Source organism: Pollicipes pollicipes, unplaced genomic scaffold, assembly GCF_011947565.3.
Source record: "Pollicipes pollicipes isolate AB1234 unplaced genomic scaffold, Ppol_2.1 Scaffold_5724;HRSCAF=6776_pilon_pilon_pilon, whole genome shotgun sequence".
NCBI classification, from domain to species: domain Eukaryota; kingdom Metazoa; phylum Arthropoda; class Thecostraca; order Pollicipedomorpha; family Pollicipedidae; genus Pollicipes; species Pollicipes pollicipes.
In genome coordinates, this window is record NW_023596746.1 from 55,996,558 (window position 1) to 56,019,678 (window position 23,121).

A 23,121-nucleotide genomic window follows, 5' to 3' on the forward strand; every position below is an offset into this window, starting at 1 on the left:
GTATGTGAACCTCATACTAGTTAGGACTTCAGTAATAAACGTTACATAGAACGGGATAAAACGACTTCAGGGCACGACGCTGAATATGATATGTCAACTTTTACTAATTTGTACCGGACATTTGTGTGCTAGTGCAATGTTATTCCCAGCCTGATCAACCGAGTACCTGATCTCATAAAGCTGACAAGTTTATCCTTGATTCGCTCAGTCAGTTCACCAACTGCAGTCAAATACTTCATGACGTGAATGTTGGGAACGAAGAGTACCATGTTCTGTTCGCCGCAACCGGTTGGTTGCCGTACCAGCGACTCCAGGTTCTGAGAAGTACAGAAAGCTTGAACATATCTGCTTTGGCTTTAAACGGCACAGTTAACGCATCCATGATAGCGGAGGGAATCACATTAATGACGTAAACGAAAATAACTAGAGCAAAAGTGGGCCGTGGCCATACGTTACACAGCTGGGAGCATAAGGATGTGCCAACAGAGAAGGCCATGACTTGTACAGCAGGTTACTCGAAAACTACTTCAGCCTCACGATGATATATTTTGTCGAGCACATCCAGCGAGCATCTGCCATTGAGTATAGTGCGCAAGTGACGTACGTCAATGCTGGGTCCCAGCAGGTCTCCGACGACGGCGATCTGGGCCCGCTCGGAGTCGGGCACCAGGTCGGCCGGCAGAAGCAGCGGCCAGTCAACCTCCCGTCTATTCGGTCCGCTCGACAGGTCGGCACCCTCCGCTGCCGGCGCACAGGTCGGGTCAGGGAAGCGGTACCCAAACAGGGCGAGCCCTACTGCGGTACAGGACACGTCCGTAGCCATGCGGCGGGACGATGAAAGCCGCGTCGCGATCAAGGAAACTACGCCAACACACGGCTGAGCGTACGTGCGTCCCAACACTGCCAGCAACGTCGCGCCCTCCAGACCGTCACTAGCCTGCAGCTACACCGGCACCGGCATGAGTCGTTCCGTTAACATCCGCTTGGGCGGCGCACTCACGGCTGATGCACATGAAGAAGGAGTGGCTGACTTCATGCTCGAAGCCCTCCGGCTCCACCAGAATCGGCCTGGTCACGGCATCCCTGCGCAGGTGGTAGTCGTGTTGGCTGCATGCATTCACCGTAAAATGAGAAATCGGTTGAGAGCAATTACGCCTTCAGGTTTAATCGAAACGAAAAAAAATGCTGACATTTTGATTTTTCTGCGGATACCTGTATGCCATTCAAGGGCACAAACGTACATGCACCTGACTGAATTGGGAACACTACCGGTTCATTTGCAACTCTTAACATCCCACGCAAACCAGGGTGTCTGGGCTCGTGTCTCGGTTACGCACACCTGCCGTGTTTAAAGCTGACTCACACGGTGTGCGCCACGCTCCGTACTCCCGCAACGCGTAACGCCACACACCTGAAGTAGGGCACCACCTCTGACCCACACTCGGCGGGGAAGTCGGAGTACACTTCAGCCACCACGGTGATGTTAACGTCGCCGAGCTGGCCGGGCCGCAGCCGGTACGGCACGACCTCGGCCACGCCGGTCGACACGCACGAGGTCACCACCGGCGCCGAGAGCGTCTCGAACTCGTCCGACGCCACCAGTGTCAGCTTGACCTGCGGCCACAGGCGCCGGTGCATGTTTAGCGTCCACAGGACCGGCGGGATATCGCATGGGACCAGTAAGGTCCGAGCGGACAGCTAGTACAGCTAGTGCTGGATTCAATTTTATCCAGCATGTGACGTGTGGTGACGCCGAGCACGGGCAGAGATAACACGAGCGAGCAAGATAACACGAGCGGAACAGAGCGCTCAGGAGAGCAGCGAGGACCCACCGGCAGTGCCTCTTCGTTGTAGTTGAGCACCGAGACCTTGAGCACGAGCGTCTCGCCGCGTTTCACCGAGTAGGGCAGCGTGTAGCTGACGAAGAACGGCTGGAAGCTGGTGAGGGAGGCCGACGGCGCCACGCCAAGGCCGGCCGTCTCCGAGCTGCACACGGCTCCGCCTACCCACTCGGTGATGGTGTCCGGTACTTTCTGTGTCAACGTCACCGAGCCGTCGTCCCTGCCAGGTGCGGGGTGGCCGGCTGTGACACTGGCCAGGCGACCGAGGAGCGGCACGAGATCGTGACTTGATGGTGTAACTGTCCTAGTTCCTGCATGTGGCATGGCGATTTTTTATGTGAACATGACTAACGGTACGGAATCGTGACTTAATGGTGTAACTCTGTCCTATTTCCTGCATGTGAGGAGCGGCACGGAATCCTGGCTTGATGGTGTACCTGTCCTAGTTCCTGCATATGGCGTGGCGAGTTATAGTGCTGAAAAGGACCGACGCTTAGGGTATTAGAATGTGTTCGGTAAAGGGCAATATCGAGAAATTGGCATCATTTGTTGTGATTAGACTCAAGTATAGCACCGGCCAGGTTTGATTTCAGAACCAATGATTGCATGATAGCTTGATCTAGCCGACTTCGTTGGTATTCCAAGGCTATTCTCAGCGCAGTAACACATAATGTTTCCACAACCAGGAGATTGCAAACATGTTTCCTAACATCACCTTGCAAGTTCTATTAGTTTCGATTTTTAGGAGGACGCATTATACACACTGCGCTCAATGGTTACATGTATACGTGACCGCACTCGAACGACATAAAACCATAGCTATTCGTGTTCATGATAGTTTCAGCAAACCCTTGAGCAGCATCCGAGTACGAGAATCAACGGCTCAAGCCCACATCCAAGGCAGCCTCGTCCTAGTCGGTGCATCCACGTTTGTCCACTGACCCGACTGTGTAGAGGTCGAACAACCACGTCTCGCGGAAGTCGGTGCGAACCTCGTCAGGCACCTCGGACGGAGGCGGCGCCGGGGCGTTGGAAACCACTACTGAGGGGACCGGGTCCGGGACTGCTGGCATCGGTGGAGTGTGAGCACGTCGCCTAAGAGCAGCGAGCGCATGCTCTCTTTCCCTTTATTAACTGTACTCTACGAGAACTGTGTAAGAACACGACGCCACAGGCCTCCGAAAAGACACAAATCAGTCGTGGATCATCATCGTATGGTTGATGGGTGTGGAAAACAATCATGCATGAGGTTATTACTACACTGCACCACCACCTGTGACTAGCGCGGGTGAAGGACTTGCGTCAAATTAGCTGTATCAGAGAGCAATCCATTTCTTGGCTTTTGGTGCCGGGTATTGGGTCGGCTAGATGGGAACGCACCTTTGGTGGAAGTGACGTAGCTGGAATATGTCGTTTGTTGTCGTGTGGCTGTTGAAAATGGTCTGGAGATGCCAGCGCCTATAGCCCAATCGCTTTCAGTAATGATGGCTCCGGAGGCAAAGGTAGGACGCCGAGGATAATATGGGAGGATTTTGGCAATACAATTGCGCGCCTCGGTGACAAGGTCGGACAACACCATGACTGAGCTGCTCTGAAACAGAACGGTGCCAGGCGTGCCAGGTCAGCATAGACACGACCATCGAGCAATGCAGCTACAGCATGTGACGCCGAAGGAAACGCCAAGTACAAAATATGCACGTCAGCTGCAAAACACTGCGAAAAAGCAGTTTCTTGCATGTGTGTTGGCAGCACCTGACAGGAGCGTTGTCAGACAGTTTTCGGAGTATTGTCTGTCTCCTTACAGTTAATTCGGCATTCAGTTGGTCGAATACTTACACCGAATGCGGTGAGCGAATCTGCATGGGTCGAAGCCCAAGAGTAACGCCGCAGTGGTGTACTAGTAATACCCGACTGGAACGGCCTCCTCCGCCTGGCTGGTGGGGAGCCAGGGGGGTCCGAGAGCAGCGGCAGTCCGTCTGGCACACACCAGAGTTACGTCACCCACACGTGAGACGGACGTAAGTGACGTCACACATGACCTGGTGACACAGACTGAGGACCTGAGGTCGTTTAGCCCGAAGCTATTGGCTGTTCAGTGTTTGGATGTTCGATGACAACGGAAAACAAGAGCAGGCCCGACGAACCTAACCTGAACGTGGAAGGTCGGAACGAACAACACTAGTGAATTGTCTACGAACCTTAACATTGGTTTATCTAGTTCAGCCATTGGTTAATCTCCCCCACATTATTAACATCAAATAACCATACATCCCGTATACGCTTCCGAAAGTATCCATTTTGGAGGGAGTGCTTCATTTTTATATGGGGTTTTGAACTGAACCAGTCATCTTCAAGATCATTTGGTCCAGTTCACAGTTCTGCCCTTCTTGAAACCTAAACCTCTATTGTTTCTGAGGTTCACGCCGGGGAAGATGTGTAAACTATTTCGGGGAGACTATTTCAAGGTCACCCAGACATCCATGCCGCCATAATGACGCTATTTAGATCCTGTAATTTTATTAGCCACACGGCAATAAAAGGCAAAAATTTTGTTGAGTCGTCCATGCCTGGCGTTGGTGAGCACGCCTTCCGGACATAATGGCCGTTAGTTGGCTGTCAGTCGATGTAATGTAAGGTGCGATAACAGTAACAGTAATAAGCAGTCTTTTCCACTCACAAGCATACCTATAGCTGTAAGCGATCCTATTTCATCACATGTGATGCATGCTTCAACGCCTTCAAATGTTTATCATTCCCTCTAATGCCACACGTCTTGCCCGAAAAACAGTGTGCACTCCTATGCGGTGTTGCAAATGCCTGAGCCGCACTGACTGTACTCACGTTTGGCCCTGCAGTACTCGTCGTCGTTGATCTGACTGATGCCAACACGCGAGGTGAGAACTCGAAGGCTCTCATAGATGTCAGACAGCGTGATCTTGCTCTTATCGCCGAGTAGGCTCACCGATTTGTCAACCACATCTACAAACGGATTTCATCGTGATATAACACCACACATTCACCTATCGATATATTTCATCACGCATTCAACTATTCAGCCCTAAGAAACGCGATGCTTTTTGCGAGAGATCATAATTTGCACAAAGGAAAAGGAAACGGTCGCTTTTTAACGGCGCGAATCATACAAAAAGCCAAACAAATATTAAGTATGTTGCTAGTGTTTGCAGTCGGCATATGGCATCTGCGCCGAAACAGTATGTACTGAACTTTGTTTTGCGCTAGAAAAGACGCATAATGGTATAATCCACCATGAGGGGACTGAACTTCTAATCATATTACCACGCGCCCAGGTGGCCGGTTGAATGCCCTTCGCTTGGGCGGTGGCTGGAGGGCGAGCAAGTAACCCCTAAGGCTTCACCACCTGAAAAGCTACAACTGCCATATCTACAGGGTGGGTAGGCTGGTATGCGAGTCAAAATCACCTGATTGTAATCACGTAGTTGTTATCAGCTGTCAAAATTTGAGGTTCCTGGGTCATGACATTTGGGCCAAATGGGGTAAAAAGTCTAACAGCAGACTGGCGTCTAAAGTGTGCCATGACCTCCTCGTGCAACCGCCTCCAGCCTGAATACCGTTCTGAGAAAATTATCACTGATGTTCATTTAAGGTCGGTTACCTTATGAAACATTAAAGTCATGGTTAACGAAGCCATATGTTATGTGAGTACCAATAGCCTTATTCCTCGGAGAAAAACCTAGAGAATGGAGAAATAGATTGGTATTATATTAGTATCATATTACATTGTTTGATTACGTTATCCCATCTTACATTAAACCAGTCTATTTCTCCATTCTCCTGGTGTTTCTCCGAAAAATCAGGCTATTACTTTTGTCTTATCTAAGTAAAAAATATTCCTCGCGAATGCACTGAACAACTTAAGCGCTATGTTATCTTTGTTTTTATATTTGAATATGCGTCAAGGATCAAGCTAGGTGGTTTGCTCCTGAAAAGATGTTGACCGGTGTACTTTTAGGTCAGTGACGTACTCTGACGTTTAAGAAGTCCACGAAAGATGTGTGTTCTGGTCCCCAACATTAATGAATTTGAAATGAGCACCATAAGCTACCACATGGAGCACAACCTCAAGTAAAAAATATGTTGGTTTTGACCTCGGTCTGACCTCTACACTTGGCCCTAGGTCAATGTTATTTATTGTAATTCTCAATAGGACTGTTTGATCGCCCAGAGAAGCTATATCAGAGATGCAATGTTTCGGCTAAAAATCCGTTGTTTCATCAGATTGAAGGATTCCCTAGAAATTGTCTCAGCTGATAATCACCGCCAGACTTTAACCTGCAATAGATCAGCGACCTCACGTAGTGCGTCTAATATTTGTATAACAAATTATCAAATACTCGTTTGATTACAGTTTTGCAACATTTAGCGCAACACCGCGATGCACACCGCGTTGTTCGGAAATTACGTTGTAAATCCACGTGAGCGCGTGCTAAGCTCTCTGAAATGTTCTTCACACTCGGGGTATTCGACCTCTCGTGAAATTTTCATAACAAACACAAGTAGGTAGTCGCATGGTACGTGGTAACGCGAACATGATAATGATCATTTTTGATGTAAAGCACTGTACACAAACGAACGTGCACAAGCAGGGAGGGTGCATGGTGTGTTCAGATCAGTACAACGGAGCTATGCGCGCGCAAAAAAGAAAGAAAGCGAAACTCTAGTGTTTGATCTTACAAAAAGGTTGGCAGACTGCACTTGGTTGACGAGCTCGAGAGTTGGCCTCAACGACAGTGAAGTGATTTGTATCATGACTTCATGCATGGTCAATGGTCACATACATGTGGAGCCACTGATGCCTGGAGCACTTGCGCTGTTGCATGACCTTATCCTCCGACTTGATGGCGGGGTCCTCATACACATCGCACAAAAGCGGGGTGACACGCTTCGCCGCGAAGTACACACACGTTTGCAGGCATGACAAATATCATTACGTAACGATACAACAGTACTTTTTGCCTTATTCCTCTAGGTTAACCAGGAGAAAGGAGAGACAGATGTATTTATATTTCGGCTATAAGACTTGACCGAAAGGAATACCAGTAGTAAAATTGGAAGTCGCCTGCCGATCCTAACAAAATTCTTAGGTTAAAAACAGCTGTGGCTGGCTGTTTGAAGAAAAGCAAGTATCGAGGGGGATCGGCAGGCAATTTTGAATTTACTTCTAATTTGTGTTATCTCCCCTTTCTAATAATTCAACCAGGAACAAGGCCAACAGGGCTGTCTTATATAAATGCATCATGTCCCTCGCAAATGCACTTAGAAAATGCCGTAGTCACTACATAACCTCTCATGGAACGGCACGCACTATAGCAGTGACACAACATAACAAAGAAGACGGAAACTTCGCAGATGCTGGGACTGAAGTAGTTTCGGACTTTGCACGATCACTCCAATGACGTAAGCACGCAATGCACACTGAAAGCAGCCAGCCGTTGATGGGCTTGGCTTTAAGTAAAGTATTGGCCAAGACAAATGTTGAGAAGGGGGACAAGGGCGGACGCAGACGATAAATTATCCCGTGGATGGTGCGTGTCCACCACTCACCAAGAACCGACTATCACGCCCTAAACGGAGAGTTCCCCCTCCCCTCCCCCCCCCCAAGACCGCCTGTCACTTTATGGACGGAGTGTACCCACCACTTACTGCAAGAAGATTGTCAACCCGTGGACGGAGAATACCCACAACTCGCTGAGAGCTGACTGTCTTCCCATGGGTGGAGTGCACTTACCACTCACTGTACGAAAGCTATCGCTCCGTGGACGGAGAGTACCCACCACTCACCGAGTCCACAAAGTGAGCGGGGAGCTGCCGTGACCGTCAGATGCACGGTGTCCCGCGGCTGGACGCGGTCAGGCGACCAGCTCAGCGACACCTGGTTGTCCAGACAGCGCTCCGCAGCATATGACTGGCTGTCCGCGATCACCTCGCCATCAATCACCATGTAGACCAGAACATGGAAGCCCGAGGACATGGATGACGTCACTGGGATCGCGAGCGCCACCTGACCTGTTGACGCAGACCGGTTGGTGTTTCTCTGCTGCCCGTGGCTCGCCGGTCACATGGGTAACAGCGGGCTGATGACAGTATGTCAGACAAACTGTTACGGGGCCGACATCTTGGTACAGACACATGCAAGCTCCAAGATGGGCATAGTTTTCTCACTCCTCAGTCATGCACGGCATGATCAGCTGCGTGGTGTCATCGCCACTCCTTCAGCTATAATGTCCGTTATGTACTGTGTACTGTTCTGGGCCAGGCGCTTCATATGCGGCGGTGCTTGACTGTGTTGGACGCAGTGCGTGACGCTGCAACGGCACAGAGCGATTTCCACCGCGAGTGCAGCAAAATCGTGCATCAACAAGATACTCAACTCAGGCCAGCTCCTAAGCTACACGCTCTGCACCACAAACCGCCCAGTGCCAGGGACATATCTTCAACCGCTCCGTCTATCGTGACGCTGATTAGGCGACCCAGCCGCACCAGCCGGTGACGCCTCACTCACCGACGGGATGTGACCCGGACACCGTGGGCAGGTTAACGACCCTGCCCTCCTGCAGTGCAGAGGCGTCGACCGCCTCGGAAAACGTCACCGGCACTAAGTCCGCCAGCAAGATGTCGCTGTTGGCCATGACCTGACGCGCCCGGTGAACACAAGGTCAACACGCTTCTCCGACTGCATTCCTCGGTTCCGCTTCACGAGTTACAACAGCATGACCGCTATAGGCACATTTTCAAACGGTGGCAGGGGTACATCCCTGTCTTCTTATATAGCATAGCTTCTATTAGCGCAAGTAAATAACGACGTCTGGTGTCAAAACATTTGTATCTGTTGCCAATATCAAGAGCACGATATCCAAAGTCAGCCTGAATCAGTCAGACTGGCAGAATCAATCAGATTCTGAATCTGAGTCGGTCCAAAGCCAGGTCCGAGTCTGAATCGCATCAAGACATTTTACATTCAGAGATCTACAAGGGAAGTGCCTTATTTTACCTCCCGCGCAGCATGACTTCTTCATTTGCAGCTTTTGAATGTTGTCTGTACAATACACTCTCGATGTAGCTCACCTGGTAAAACAGCTCGAACTGCGATCCCAGACGGGTCGTGAAGAAGACGTCAATGCGGGCCTCAGTGCCGCACGTGAACTCCTTGCGGGGCAGCCGAAGCAGCTGCACAAAGGCTCCTGACTCAGAAGACCAGCCCTCAACGTTGTACTTGAGTCTGGGCGATCTCATCCATGTTGATGGGTACCAATAGCGCCGGGCGAAAGACCAACTGCTTCCGCCGTACGGGTACCTGGTCTCGGATAGGCGCGGTATCGTGGCCTGCAGCGAAAGTAACCGGGCTGACATTCCACGGAAGTTTGCCCGCGCGGTGAGCGCGGGTAGCTGGGTGGTTGCCCACGCGTAAACGGTCATTGGAATGTCGCTCTCGCAGTGATTAAGTTTTTTCCGACTTCACGTCGCCGGCATGGGAATGGTACCGCCTTTACTCCGCTTTCGGGTGGGGGTCAATTTGCCCTCTCTCCCAAAAGTTATTGCAAAGCAAGTGGCTAACGGCACCGCAATGCCGCATTTAAGTTTGCGTAGTCGTAAGCAATTGAATAGCGGATCTGTTAGCTCACCAAATTAGATGCCCCTTGTAACGTCGTTGACCTATGGAGGTCAAAATCACACCGAAGCCGTCAACAAGGACAGCTAGAGGATCGTTCAGTCTGATGCGACAAGGCAGTATTAGAAGAAGCCATGCATTTCTAAGTTAGCTTCTTAGGTGATAAATCAATTGAATTTTGGAAAGTGACAAAGTTCATTGCCCTAGGGTCAGGTGCGAATTCCAGACCGAGGTCAAACCAACATACTCTTTAATAAAAAACCTTCTTATTGAAAGGCTTCTGATGTATATCTCAAATTTCTTAAACACAGGGACCGCAGCAGACATATGTTATAGACTTATTATATGTAGTGGGTCGCTGGCCTTGAATGACCCAGGTCTATCCTTTTTGTTTTTGGAACGTACCGCCTAGCGTAATCCTTAAAGCGAATTCAAGTTCAGAATCAAACTAATCTTCTTTATTTTCTATCCCCATCATCAGAAGGTCAAACAAGGTCACCGAACTAAAATGATCACCAGTGACCTTTTGTTTAGAACCGGAATTTAGGTTTAAGGCGGTTACATGAGGAGATCTAGGGGTAGTTTGGACATCAGTCTCCTTTTTGATACTCTTTGACCCTATTTCACACGATGTCATGACCTATGTTGATATGGACATCAACTGTTGACACAAATGAGTCCGTATACCACCCAACTCAATCTGTGAGTTGTGAGTTGTGAGCTATGTGCTTCTATTTTCTTTAGTACTTGATATCACAAGGCGTCAGTTTGGCTTCCCATCCGAGCGAAGTGCATTTAACCGGCCACCTGGGCGTGTATTAAGCTACGTAATCGTTGGAACATGAATAGGCTATGACAATGTGCATCGATTACAAATCTGATACCTTTCCACTATGCTAACTTATGGACACCTGAAGGGCATTGTCAGTCACAACTAAGTAAGGAGGATGAAATAGACGAAATCGTCTTCCTCAGCGCGCAAAATAAACCACATCCACACATGCACACGCACACGCACACGCACACGCACGCGTACAGGCACACGCCCTTGCAGACACGCACAAGAACACGCACACGTACTCGGACACGCGCACGCGCACACACACACACGCACACAAATACCACGCGCGCGCGCACGCACACACGCATGCACGCACGCTCGCAAACACACTCCCTCTCTCCCGCCGTTTCTGTTCTCTTCATAGAACGTTCAGCTTTCACTGGTCTACTGCGTGAAACCAAACAGAAGAGTAGAAACGTTGCGAGAGCTAGACCACCCACGCACATGTTATACCCTTTTACCCAACTCTTCACATGCCTTTTCATTAAACACTTAGGTTAGCGCAACGCACGCACACAACATTTGTCTCATGGTATAAAAACATGAACGCGCGTACGCGATATACTTATATTTATGTGTCTGTATCAGGTTGTCTAGTGTTAGCATGTAGTAACGAAGATATTGATGTAATGAATAGTATAAGGGAGGGGCAAGCGCCGCCGGGGCCAGCGAGCGCGTAAGTCCCCATTGCTGATGTTGATACAAAAACGGAGCCCCAGACTCGCTAACCCGAGTTTCTTGCCGTTTGCTATCACAACAAACGCCACCATTTTTAAGCGTTTTATCAAATACCTGAATAGATATGTCTTCGATTTTCTGATCTTGAGGTGGCAGAGTGAACGCGACCACACCTTTGCTGTCAGACGTGACGTTCAGACAGACCGGATCGGCAGAAGACCTCCAAAAGTACAGTCGTGCAGAGTTAGAGAGCATCGCTTCCCAAGTTACTGGGAAGTTCCCAGTCATTGGGGACTACACTCGTTTAACATGCGTCCGGGTGGCCAATGACAGCGACGCGCTTGGGGTCGCGGAAGGTGTCAGGATAACCCTTGACATCTCCAAGAGCAAGTAATCTATGGATATTAAATATACAGTAGGGATAGGTAGACCAATATGTGAACTCACTCGTGTTGGGTTTTAGGGTCATAACTTTTGGGTCAGAGATTTCAAATAAATTTAAACACCAGCTCGGCGTCACAAGTGCCTACAGACATTCTCAAGAAGCTACCTTTAACCTAGATTCATTTCTTAAGCAAAGGTGCCTGGTGTTGATTTCAGGTCAGTAACTTTATTTGACCTTCAGAAAGCCACGGCCACCAACTACATACGAAGTTGTGGGTCTTGAAGGTTAAAAAGCAGCAAGTACTACGCCGAAAGGCGTGCTATTAACAACAGTAGGTCGATGGGGACCATTTTAGCCCAGTGATATCTGTCTTTATGAGGTACAGATAAGAGGTTTGCTGGTGTCTCTGTAAGCAAGAAATTCAGAATAAGCGTGAAAATTACTTTGACAAAATAGCAAGCTCTCAAGCTCGGCTCAAAAGCTCCGTAAACAGCTGTAACATCATTCGAACCTGACACATGGTCATTGAAATTTGTCAAGATCTTAAATAATATTTATAATTGTCCAAGAAACCATCTCAAGGATGTATGGGTTTCGTTAACAGTCCGCTATCGCATACAATACATAGTTGATAACAATTCACTAGGAGTTGCCTCCGCTGACACAAATGGCTTGAATTTAAACTGTCAGAGGTCAACGACCTTACATGATACATTAATTCCATAATCACAAACTGTCGGCTATTGGATTGTCCACAGCTAGACGCAGTGAAGCAAAGCTAAGCAGCGCGGTTTGGAGGTCATTCTGGAAAGAACCTTCGGGGGAGGAGTTAGATTATCCCCACCCAAGCGCGTGTTTAATTATATTGTCTATAATCTGTATATCAGAATATGCCCATGACCAGAACTGCCGGTCAGCTCAAATTTCACAAAGATCGGGGGTTAGCCAGTTTACTTTCTCATGTCTGGCATTTACATAGATAACTATTATTTCAGCGACGGCCAGGTTTCAAGCTAGCTACGATCCTGGCTTTGCGTCAGCCCATTGGCACATGCCAAGCTCTTCTTGGGACGTCGAAGCTCGGTTATTTTCAGCACAAGAACTCATAATGTTAAAGCACCAGTGCATTTCTGCTGGTCAATCTCATAAAATTGGGTGAGAACAAAGACCGAAGACACTCACTTGATGGTGATTCCGAGGTCTGTCGTCGTCCGGTGGGTCTCAAAACACAGCCGGACCAGCTCACCGGGAGCTGGTGTGTTGTCCGGGTGGCGTACCGTGATCTGAACGTGGCGGCGGACACAGCTGAGTTAAAGACGGAGCCAAGCACCTCCAGCTACACTCGACACAGCTGAGTTAAAGACGGAGCCAAGCACCTCCAGCTACACTCGACACAGCTGAGTTAAAGACGGAGCCAAGCACCTCCAGCTACACTTGCCACAGCTGAGTTAAAGACGGAGCCAAGCACCTCCAGCTACACTCGACACAGCTCAGTTAAGGACGGAGCCAAGCACCTCCAGCTACACTCGACACAGCTGAGTTAAAGACGGAGCCAAGCACCTCCAGCTATACTCGTCACAGCTGAGGTAAAGACGGAGCCAAGCACCTCCAGCTACACTCGACACAGCTGAGTTAAAGACGGAGCCAAGCACCTCCAGCTACACTCAACACAGCTGAGTTAGAGATGGAGCTAAGCAACTCCAGCTACACTTGACGCAGCGATGTTAGAGACGGAGCCAAGCGCCGCCTGCTGCACTTGACGCAGCTGAGTTAGAAACGGAGTCAAGCATCTCCAGCTACAGTTGACACGGCTGAGTTAGTGACGAAGCCAGGCACCTTCAGCTACACTTGACGCAGCTAACTTAGAAACGAGGCCATGCACCTCTAGCTACACTCGTCACAGCTGAGTTAGAGACGGAGCCAAGCACATCCAGCTACACTTGACACAGCTATGTTAGAGAAGAAGCCAAGCCCCTATAGCTACACTTGACACAACAGAGTAAGAAACGGAGCCAAGCACCCCCAGCTTCACTTGACACAGCTATGTTAGGGAACGGGCCAAGCACCTTCAGCTACACTTGACACAGCGGAGTAAGAAACGGAGCCAAGCATCTCTAGCTACACTTGACACAACAGAGTTAGAAATAGAGCCAGGCACCTCCAGTTACACTTGACGCAGCCACTCGGCAGCAGAGCACCAGGACACACATACATGGCATACCGACAGACAAGGTCTGTTATCTATGGATGGTGCAGCACGCTTAGCAGGATTCCTCCAGGCTGGTGCATTTGTGCGCATGAGAGTTTCGCTGCTGCGGTGTCCAGCGTACGTTAATCTACGCAATCTCCAGGAGGGGAGGAACTGACCCAGCGTAAAGTCGCCAGATCCCATGTTGGCCGCTGAAATACTTGTGGTTAGCAGGAGACCCAACGTGCTTCACGTCAGCATTGATACACTTGCGGTATCTGATCACCATGCCGTGTCCGAATGTAATGCAAGGTTCAGGGGTCCCCACCTCAGAACCAGATGAAAGCAACAATAGCGCAATTCTGCAAGCAGTCCCATGGTAATCAATCAGGCATTTGCAAGTTACGAGCACGCTGCGTTTGAAAACAGAGGGGATGTTAGGAGAAATGTAAACGAAAAGCATTTTAAGAGCAAACATCAAAATACTATTTCTGACTGACCATTTTTCTCATGCTCATTCCAAATTCCGAAGAACCTGGTCTTCAACAGAATTTGCTCTCATCTCACCGACAACGAAATCCTTTCTAAGAAACTACGCGGGCACACAAAGACGCAACCTAAATTCAGGTGTTATATCTCACGCACCGACGTCAATGAGCATTGAACGGGAATGAGACCGTAACGTTTGTGTAATTGATCATCTCCAATCTTTGTTTATCAACATCCAGCATCCCTGTCTTCCGAAACACAAAACTAAATGCGTCACCTCTGACATTTTCATGGCTTGTCTCAGCTAGAAGCTTAGCGACCGGGACCAATTGTTCGCGTCGGCGCAAGTCCTTCAAAGTCAAATCTATCTCTGCTCGCTGCCTTCAGGCAAAATACAGAAATGCCATTTTCCACGCGGATGATGCCTCTTTGCATTTCTCCCAAACACAAATCAGCGAGAATCCACACCTCCTTTACGCCACGACCCCGATGCCTTCCAACAAATTGGCGCTTAGCTCGTTTGGCACGTACCTGATCGGCGAAGGGAAGTCCTGGCTTGAAATATTTGCTTCTCTGGTTTTCAGTGTCCAGCTTCAGCTTCTGGTACTCAACGGTGAACGTTTTGGTGCTGTTAATCGTGACGTCAGTGCCGTCCTCTGTGAGTTCGGCGGTGACCTCCAAACTCCGGGATTTGAATCCGAAGCTGAGATCTCCGCTCCTGACGTGGAACACGACGCAGTCGTCCCCGGAGGTCTGCCGAATTGTGCACTGTGTTCAGACGGAGCCGCGCCAGCCGGCGGCCGTCTGGGGGACGTTTCCGCCTGCGTCGCGGTTTCGACAGGCGACAAACGGAGACTATATGGCAGTGCAGGTATGCTGTGCATATTGTGGCATCCATGCATATCCTCCGGCACTATAACAGAAACAAATAAGAAGTACCACGTTATGAATTCATTTAGCAGCGTAAGGTACCAGCCGTTTCGAAAAAAAAATGGATTCCTAACGTTGAAAAACACTGCTAACGGTTAAAAGCTCTGATTTCTGAAGTTGAAGAACACTGATAGCTAACGCTGAAAAAGCTCATTGGTTACGTGCTTGTCAGCGAAAATGGGATTTTTTCAAACACATGATCAGCATGCCCTGCCTAAAAATGATGGAAAGATGGCATTTCTAAACTTTCTGATTAGTCTGAGACACAGGTATCCATTTGTATCATCCTCGGTGCGCTACTGCCCCTCGCTGTCCGATTCCCCCCCCCCCCCCTTTGCAGGTGAGTTTGCCCCGCCCCACCTTCTGCAGCCAAAGCACTGGCAGGCGATCGCAAATGCGGAATCAAAATTACCTGAATTTTAGTAGAAGCTATCTGTTTTACACGCAAAAAGAGCAAGGAAAATGTCTGGCTGCAGAAAGTTACGTTCTTTTGTCGATACAATACCATGTGTTACTGGAAATTACAACACACCGGTCAAATGTTGGCAGAGAGAATTGTGGGCAAATTTTTAGCCGGCAGCAGCAAAAGAACCACTAAAACACGCTGACCTCCATTTAACCTCCAAATAACCTCCAAAACAGCGCCAGCCCTGTCAAACACGCTTAACACGAGTGTTGTGTTGCAGCCCGCAGCCCGCCTTACGGCTACCAGCCGGGGATTTCCGAGGCAGCCTTTAATGGTCGCGCACGCCAGCTTACTCTATTTACTCCGAAAGCCGTAAATGCCCCAACAACGTCTGCAGCCACGTAACGTCGGCCCTGCATCAATTACCGAAGCGTGATTTCGGTGATCGCTGCTGAACAAAATGTTAATGGCATCCAACGAGAATATCTGCTACCGAGGTAAAGCGAAAAAACGTATTACGCCAGTGCTGTATGTTTTTATTCAATTGGGTATAAACCCAACTCCATTACGGCGAGAGGAAAGTAGGTCAAACCTGGGGCGAAACCAATTTTTGTGTATTTAAGGCTAGGGTTTCCCCGCTCAGCTCCCCAGTCTATTTTGCGAAAATGCGCCCCTTTGGTGTAGGCTTAACGACCGTGATACGTGACGGGTTCGCCACCAACTTACTCAAGCGTCAGGTCTGAAATTCAGCGCGCATTTCCCAAGCAGGGACAAGACCAGGGCCTGCGACTTACATCGGTCGGGGCCACTGTGTCGATCTTGAGAACACAGTGCATAATAAAGGTCATGTATGGTAAGGAATCCAGAACCGGCCTAGGGCAATGTTCGAAGGAGCCTCGCAGAGGGGCCTTCGATCAAGTGCCGGATTAGAAGGTACGAGTGGCTGGCTGTGGGTCACATTAAGGACACCGGTCTGTAGGGCAGGTCCATTTATGGCATTATCACGGACCCTCAAATGTCCGTCGGAAAACCCCTTACACCGTTTGGGGACACCCAAGGACAATACGGGCGTCTATTTCGGTCCGAGACTAACAACAGCCAACAGTCGGCCTCATGTTGGTCTAAGCGCTGGGGCCCATTTACCAAGTAAAGACAAGTCCGGTGGCGGCGAGTCGCCTTGGTCGGGAGCGGGACCCTTGTAACAATATGTCGTGTCGGTCAGGAGACCACAGTGTCTGACAGATGGTCCCATGTTCGCAATAGGCCCCAAGTCGGGCACGGCAACATTTGATGGACAGGAATAGAGATTAGAAACAGAATGCTAGAGAGCCTTTTGTTGGGGAGGTCTGTCAGTAAAAGTGGATATGATAACGTTCAATGAGAGTTGGACGACCCTTAACGACCCTTAACGACCCTTAAGTGCACTTAGGGTCCTATCCTCTGGGATTCCTGCGCGTACAAATGTAAGGGTTGTATAAGCATTAAGTAAGGATGATCAAAATGGGGTCAAAAATGAATGTCAAAGATGAAAAGGACGTTCATCCAGGGTATCACATTAGTGTCATTTCGGATTTCTTGAGCCACCCTGGCCACAATGCTGATTTTAAGGGAATGTTCCACATCTCAAAATATTGAAGCAAGCATCAGATATGATGCAATCAGCTCACTTAAACCTATTGACATGCTTTTAAGTGAACAAGACTGCTGTAGATGACAACATTTCTCGCTTTCGTAGATATGCTTCTCTATGCGTAATTATTTGATTACGTCATGGAAAGTTTGCATGACGTTGAGATAGTGCCAAGTAGCTGGGCGAGATTGCCACTCTAGCACTCACATAAAGAACTCCAATCCGCCAAAAGACGGCAGTAGCGGAGCGGAAAGTGCTCGCTAAGCCAAATATGGTTATGCGCTCATGTTTTGGGCCTCCCTCGTAGCGTTTCTGCACAGTTACACGAGAGTTTTAAAACGTATACTTGCGTTTACATACTTGGTTATGGCGCCATTCTCGAGTTATTCAATCAGAAACATCATTTCCGTAATAGCCAGCGACCATGCATAATTTCTTACATTACGCAGCAAAGAACGCGACTCATGGTTGGAACTGGCACAGCTTGCTCATTACTGAATGGGAGCACACTGACGTCTGTCAGAACTGTAAATCGTGCTCCTGGACGTCAGATCTGGATGGTTCTACAAAAATATTGTTATCAGCCTTAAACGTATCAAGACCTGTGATGATGGCAAAATTTGAATGATGTTATTGTTGCCTGCATGCATGCCTGAATGGCCTTGAGGAAATATGCACAAAACAGTCTCCACATCTTCGGACGGGCGTGTATCTCACACACTTGAAGGTTTAAAACCTTGAAGGGACTGTTAAACATTTTTGTCACGTTTTGAACTAAAACGCTCATTTTAAAGAGCGTTTTGTGCAGTTTACAGCCCTGCCCATCTTAAAAGTTGAGCCCCCTAGTTTCTGAGCTGCACGCTCGCGAGGATGGAGAGACTATTTCGGGCAAAGCATTTCAATGTCAACGTCGCATTCATGACGTCATAACAACGTTATTTAAATCCTGCTATTCCATAACCCATGCGGCGATCAAGGCCAAAAAATATATAATGTTCGAGTCGTTCATATTTGGCGTTCGTGAGCATGATTTCCACGGCAACGACCGTCAATGGGGTCTCAATCAACGCTGTGCAACGTAAAAAGACATATTTAAACAATGACATGTCGAGCATATTTACTAAACAGGACAAAAATGGTGTTGTCTAGAGCAGTTTTTTCTTCTTAAAGATACACTAACAGTCATGGCTGAGCTTGATTTCATTACATCCCATGCCTCCTCAAATATCTTCAAACGTTAAACATTGCCTTTAAAAGGAGTAACAATGACGCATTGAGGAGTATATTTACTGGACAGAGAAATTGTGATGTCTAAAGCAGTCCTTCTCACTTAATAGTATACATATTACTATAAGTGAGCCTATTTCATCATATCTGATGCATGCTTCAATATCTCAACTTTGGAGCATTCCCTTTAAGAAGGTAAGGACTGTGAACTGCACCAAATGATCTTCAAAATTGCTCTTTCGGGTCAAAACCCCCATACAAATGGCAAACATTGCCTTTAATCCCCTTCAATACTATGCTGAACCAATCACCCCCAATGCACATAAGCGAAAAAGGATACACTGGACCAATGAAATACAGCTGGTGTCTAAACTGCCGGTATAGTAGACGCTAAACGCATCAAGAGACATCAGACATCAACAACATAAAAACGCTGGAACCGATCAAATATTTCTTTCAGCTTAATCTTGGTATTAGGGCCGGAAATCAAACTGGCCGATGTCCAGATAAAAATTAGAATTTTAGCGTATGTTAGGTCAGCTTTGTTGGCTCAGCCCACATCCTATTCTAGAGCGTCTTACCCCTGCGTGCATCCTCGATCCGAGAAAACATGTGGAACAATTTTAAAAAGAACTCTGAGCTTGCGTACTCGCAGTACTAGAAGAGAGAAAACTGCTGGCCACAGTTGCAGTTTCCATGTTGCCGAGCGGTGTTAGTAGACCAAACCGGATGGCGGGCACCTGACGCGCGAGAACGGTCGTTGTGAAATGATGCTGCCGAAAGTCTTTCAAAATGAATTTGTACCGTTCAAAAGATCAGACCAGGGCGTCAGTTTCACATGTCAAGTGTTGAGAATGTCTTCTGAGCTGATAAACAAGCTTAAGGAACAAGAAAAAGCGGTTCTATGTTTACTTGTCTCATTCCTCCATCAAATTCCGTCACCGATTTGCAGTTCTGGGGATGCTCATACGATCCTCCCAAAAATATATAAGTTGCACAGGTGAAACCTGCTTCCAAATTACCTTCTGAAAGTACGAATTGGCATCTTAAGGCGTTCAAAAGTACTTCTTTCAGATACAATGCCGTTTTCGTCCGCTCACCGGCTGCCGCCCAATATAGGCAGAGACCGACGCCGCGGGGCCTACGGAGACTGCAACGCCGGGCCTCAGGGTTTTTGTTTTAAAATTTGAGACCTCGCGTGGTCAAAGACATGTTATGTCAGTCTTTTACAACTCGATTCTGAGCAGAGGTTGAAGATTCCAAGACGCCCCTGGTCACTGACATCTCAGAGTCAGCCCAATTAGCAACGCCTTTACAACTTGCTTGCAGGCGGCATTAACATTATGGTCGTTTCATTCGCCATACATTCGAGCTGAAGCGGGTTAGAGTGGCTTTCCTTCAGTGGCACACCAGCTTGGAACAGTGTCTCCCTGAATTACAGCTGGCTCGCAGTCGCGTGAGATGAAGCGAGCGGGGAAAGGCATTATGAAGAAGAGAACACGTCTCTAAGCGTTGTGGGGAAAGGTAGAGAACCATTTTCTGGAGTTATGCCTGGAGGAGTGCCTACGCTTTGTTTGATGTAAAGTGAAATGTATATGGCTTATCAATGATTTTCTTTTTTAAATGTCGAGGGGCTTCATGTACACGGTACACAACGCCGGACATATTGTGAACAATATTTTCGTGAATGCATCAGAATCCACACAAAAAGTTTAAGACAGGGAATGGTAAATTGCATGCATATTTTACTTTCAGTTCACAAGAGCGAGATGCAACTGCGCCCTTTGAGCTCCACAAAACAAGTGCCTTTATACGAAACTGATGCGAACTGCCAGACTTGCATACGTGATTGATGTGGCTTCGCGTAGAAGGTTAAAAAGATGTGGTAAGTGTAGTTTGAATCCATATATATATATATATATATATATATATATATATATATATATATATATATATATATGTATGTATGTATGTATATGCATATTCATACATATACACATATATGTTTATATTTATGTATGTATATGTACGTATGTGCATTTTTTTGGATAGCCAGAAACCAGAGCGTACGCCGACTTTGCCCGGGAAGGTTTTCGCACCTGTCCCTTCATGTCGACTTTTAAAACTCTGCCCCCCCCCCGTCCCAAGAACCTTGAGAAATTGACACCCACGGCCTGAATGCCAGATTTGCGCAAATTGTCAATTTCGAGCAGGATGGATTTTAACTGATCGGGCCTAATCTCACGTCGAGGGGTGCAACAACAGGTGAGAAGGCTGAGAAAGCTCTTCCAGGCATTGGAAGAAGACTTAAAAGAGCCACCCACCCATCCATATATATATATATATATATATATATATATATATATATATATATATATATATATATATATGCATATGTGCGTTTTATGGATAGCCAAAAACCAGAGCATACGCCGACTTTATCCGAGAAGGTTTTCGTACCTGTCCCTTGATGACGACTTCTAAGACTCTGCTCCCCCCCCCCCCCCAGTATTTTGAGAAATCGACACCCACGGTCTGAACTGCCAGATTCACGTAAATTATCAATTTTGAGCAAGATAGATTTCAACTAAGCCACTTTAACACCAAGAGTTTAAGGAGGTGATAAAGGAGGGTCTTTGAAGGTTATCCCTCAGTTCACATTTAGTGCTAGGTGCACACTTGTACTTACGTGTTTTTCTTGGATATGCGTGCTTGGGAAGTAATGCCACCAGGCATACCCGTCAGTTGTGACACGAATGGTTGCCTTTCCTTGCACCGGCTTGTCGTAGGTGTACCTAAAATTGACTGCAGTAGTTTTACATCGAACCTAAAGTGCACAACTTCTGAAAGGCACTTGCAGTTCATGGACCAACAAAGACATGCATCTACAGACAGCACAGTCGTAGGACGAAATAATGGCCAAGTTAGATGTTCGTAAGCGTAGGAATCCATATCACCACACATACGCCTCACACTAGTGCGGTACGGATAAAAAAGCGTTTCAGTGGGTCATCGGCACAGTATTCACAAGGGGCAATCGAGTACGCATGACGCGAATGGCCACCCGTCAACGGCGTCCACAATACATCTCGGAACATGACACTTTGGCACCCACCTTCCGCACACCTTCCACGCCACTTCTTCGGCGTCACCCAGAATGAATGGAGGACCCTGGATGTTGACCTCGAACCTGGGCAACACAAATTCCTCGACCTTGAATGTCTTTTTCACCTTACGCCCCGCCACTTGTCGCTACGTGTATGTTCCATTCACCCTGCAAACAATGAGACTGGGAATAGACAGGCTTTCGGGCCACCAGCCAGACGGCACAGGAGATCCCCCGTGGTGATCTACCGACATATTGTTAAGCACTGAGCAGCCTTGCATGCTAATCCTGCAGTGACTGCATGGCCTGTCCGAGGGATAAAGCGTTTTGAGCCAAGCTGGAAGCAACCAAACCAAAATACCAAACGTGGCACGCTTTTAGCATGTTTGACTGAAGCATTTGAGTAAAGATATCGATAGCCTTCAAATCCCTGAAAGTCTAAAGCTAAATAGGCCATAAGGTCTTTGTTTTTCTGCGAATAGTATGAATGTTAGCAATGTTTTTATGTTGCATGTACTTATGAAAACAAATGCCAGACCTTCAGTATACCAGGATTAGTGAAAGGTGTCAAAAATTCAGGGGGGTGTTTTGCGAAAGCAGTAATTGTTTATCTGCTAAAGCACCTTTGTTGGTTAAACCCTCGTCTTCGGATTCACTCATCCGTGGCTGGGGCGGCTTCGAGCCGCTTTGAGCGCTCTCTATGTGCCCCTGACTGGCGAGGCATGCAGCCGGCAGCAGGGGCTGCGCTTAAGGTCAGGTGACGTCAGAGGGTAGGACGGACTGTGCCGAGGACTACTGCACGGTAACGCCACAAAATCATGTCACTGACCTGAAATTTGCCTGTTGGAGGGCAGAGTGGCTGCCACTCCCCTAGCTCTCCCAGTCCTACAGGTTACACATCGCTGAAGACAGAGAATCGCTTACATCTGTAATTTCACGATTGCTTAAAAGCCATCCCACTCGACGACATGTTTTGTTTTGGCATAACGTCTGCCAAAGGGCATCAAACATTATTGTTCCGGTCGCGCAAGGGCGTCTGCGCTCTTAACCCTGCATTCGGGACGCCCAATTGTCCAGTCTTGGTTAAATGCCAACAGAAGCTGAACTTCAGTGACATATAAAGCCTATAGAATCCGTCAGCCTCGTGAAGACTTCTGTACTTTTAAGCTCAAATTTGGTATAAATTTGCTATGGAACGGTCGAAAACAAACGTGCATATTAACGTAATCACCAAGAACACGCGGCCTTTGAAGACCGCTGCTTCCGCGCGGAAGTCTACGCCTCTGTACGCTGATCGGGCATATATACTATGCTGATCTTATCCATGTTTCAGAAACTTAAGTCATGTAAGCGACAAAATGATATTACCTAATACATGGTGTTTTACTCCACAATATGGGCATGCCTCGCATAGACCATTAACCAGGCTTTGTGCAGTCGTATCTACGCGAGCACAACAAAAGTGTGGTAAATTGCACGGCTTGTGTGGCATTTAAAAATTAATCACATTGTATGAATTGCTCTGAAACTGTATGTACTTTTGGGATGCAACGCATGTAACGCACGTAACGCACGTGTAATGTAACGCATGTAACACATGTCTCAGCTAAGGGTTTCATCTATCGAAGTATCTAGCCAATATTACATGTTTTAACTAGAGTGCAATTGTTATCTGGGATGTCTGATCTTCTATTTTAGCATTCTACTTAACTTCAACACTATGGCCTTAGGTGCGATGGATTTTATTGTATA

At 47.8% G+C, this 23,121-nt stretch overlaps 1 protein-coding gene across 1 annotated transcript in view; it reads right to left on the reverse strand.

The window, feature by feature from the left end:
• LOC119103244 (alpha-2-macroglobulin) overlaps positions 1-23,121 on the reverse strand; it is a 59,179-nt gene that overhangs the window by 13,360 nt on the left and 22,698 nt on the right. The window contains exons 6-22 of the mRNA XM_037226685.1: positions 21,379-21,508; positions 20,953-21,058; positions 14,602-14,823; positions 12,576-12,676; positions 11,123-11,228; positions 8,946-9,203; positions 8,383-8,512; positions 7,662-7,886; positions 4,683-4,820; positions 3,678-3,817; positions 3,222-3,432; positions 2,784-2,904; positions 1,833-2,061; positions 1,412-1,614; positions 1,001-1,083; positions 605-741; positions 167-317 (exon numbers count right to left, since the gene is read on the reverse strand). Coding sequence (XP_037082580.1) covers positions 167-317; positions 605-741; positions 1,001-1,083; positions 1,412-1,614; positions 1,833-2,061; positions 2,784-2,904; positions 3,222-3,432; positions 3,678-3,817; positions 4,683-4,820; positions 7,662-7,886; positions 8,383-8,512; positions 8,946-9,203; positions 11,123-11,228; positions 12,576-12,676; positions 14,602-14,823; positions 20,953-21,058; positions 21,379-21,508 — 2,691 coding nt within the window. The remainder of the gene's footprint in view (positions 1-166; positions 318-604; positions 742-1,000; positions 1,084-1,411; positions 1,615-1,832; positions 2,062-2,783; positions 2,905-3,221; positions 3,433-3,677; positions 3,818-4,682; positions 4,821-7,661; positions 7,887-8,382; positions 8,513-8,945; positions 9,204-11,122; positions 11,229-12,575; positions 12,677-14,601; positions 14,824-20,952; positions 21,059-21,378; positions 21,509-23,121) is intronic.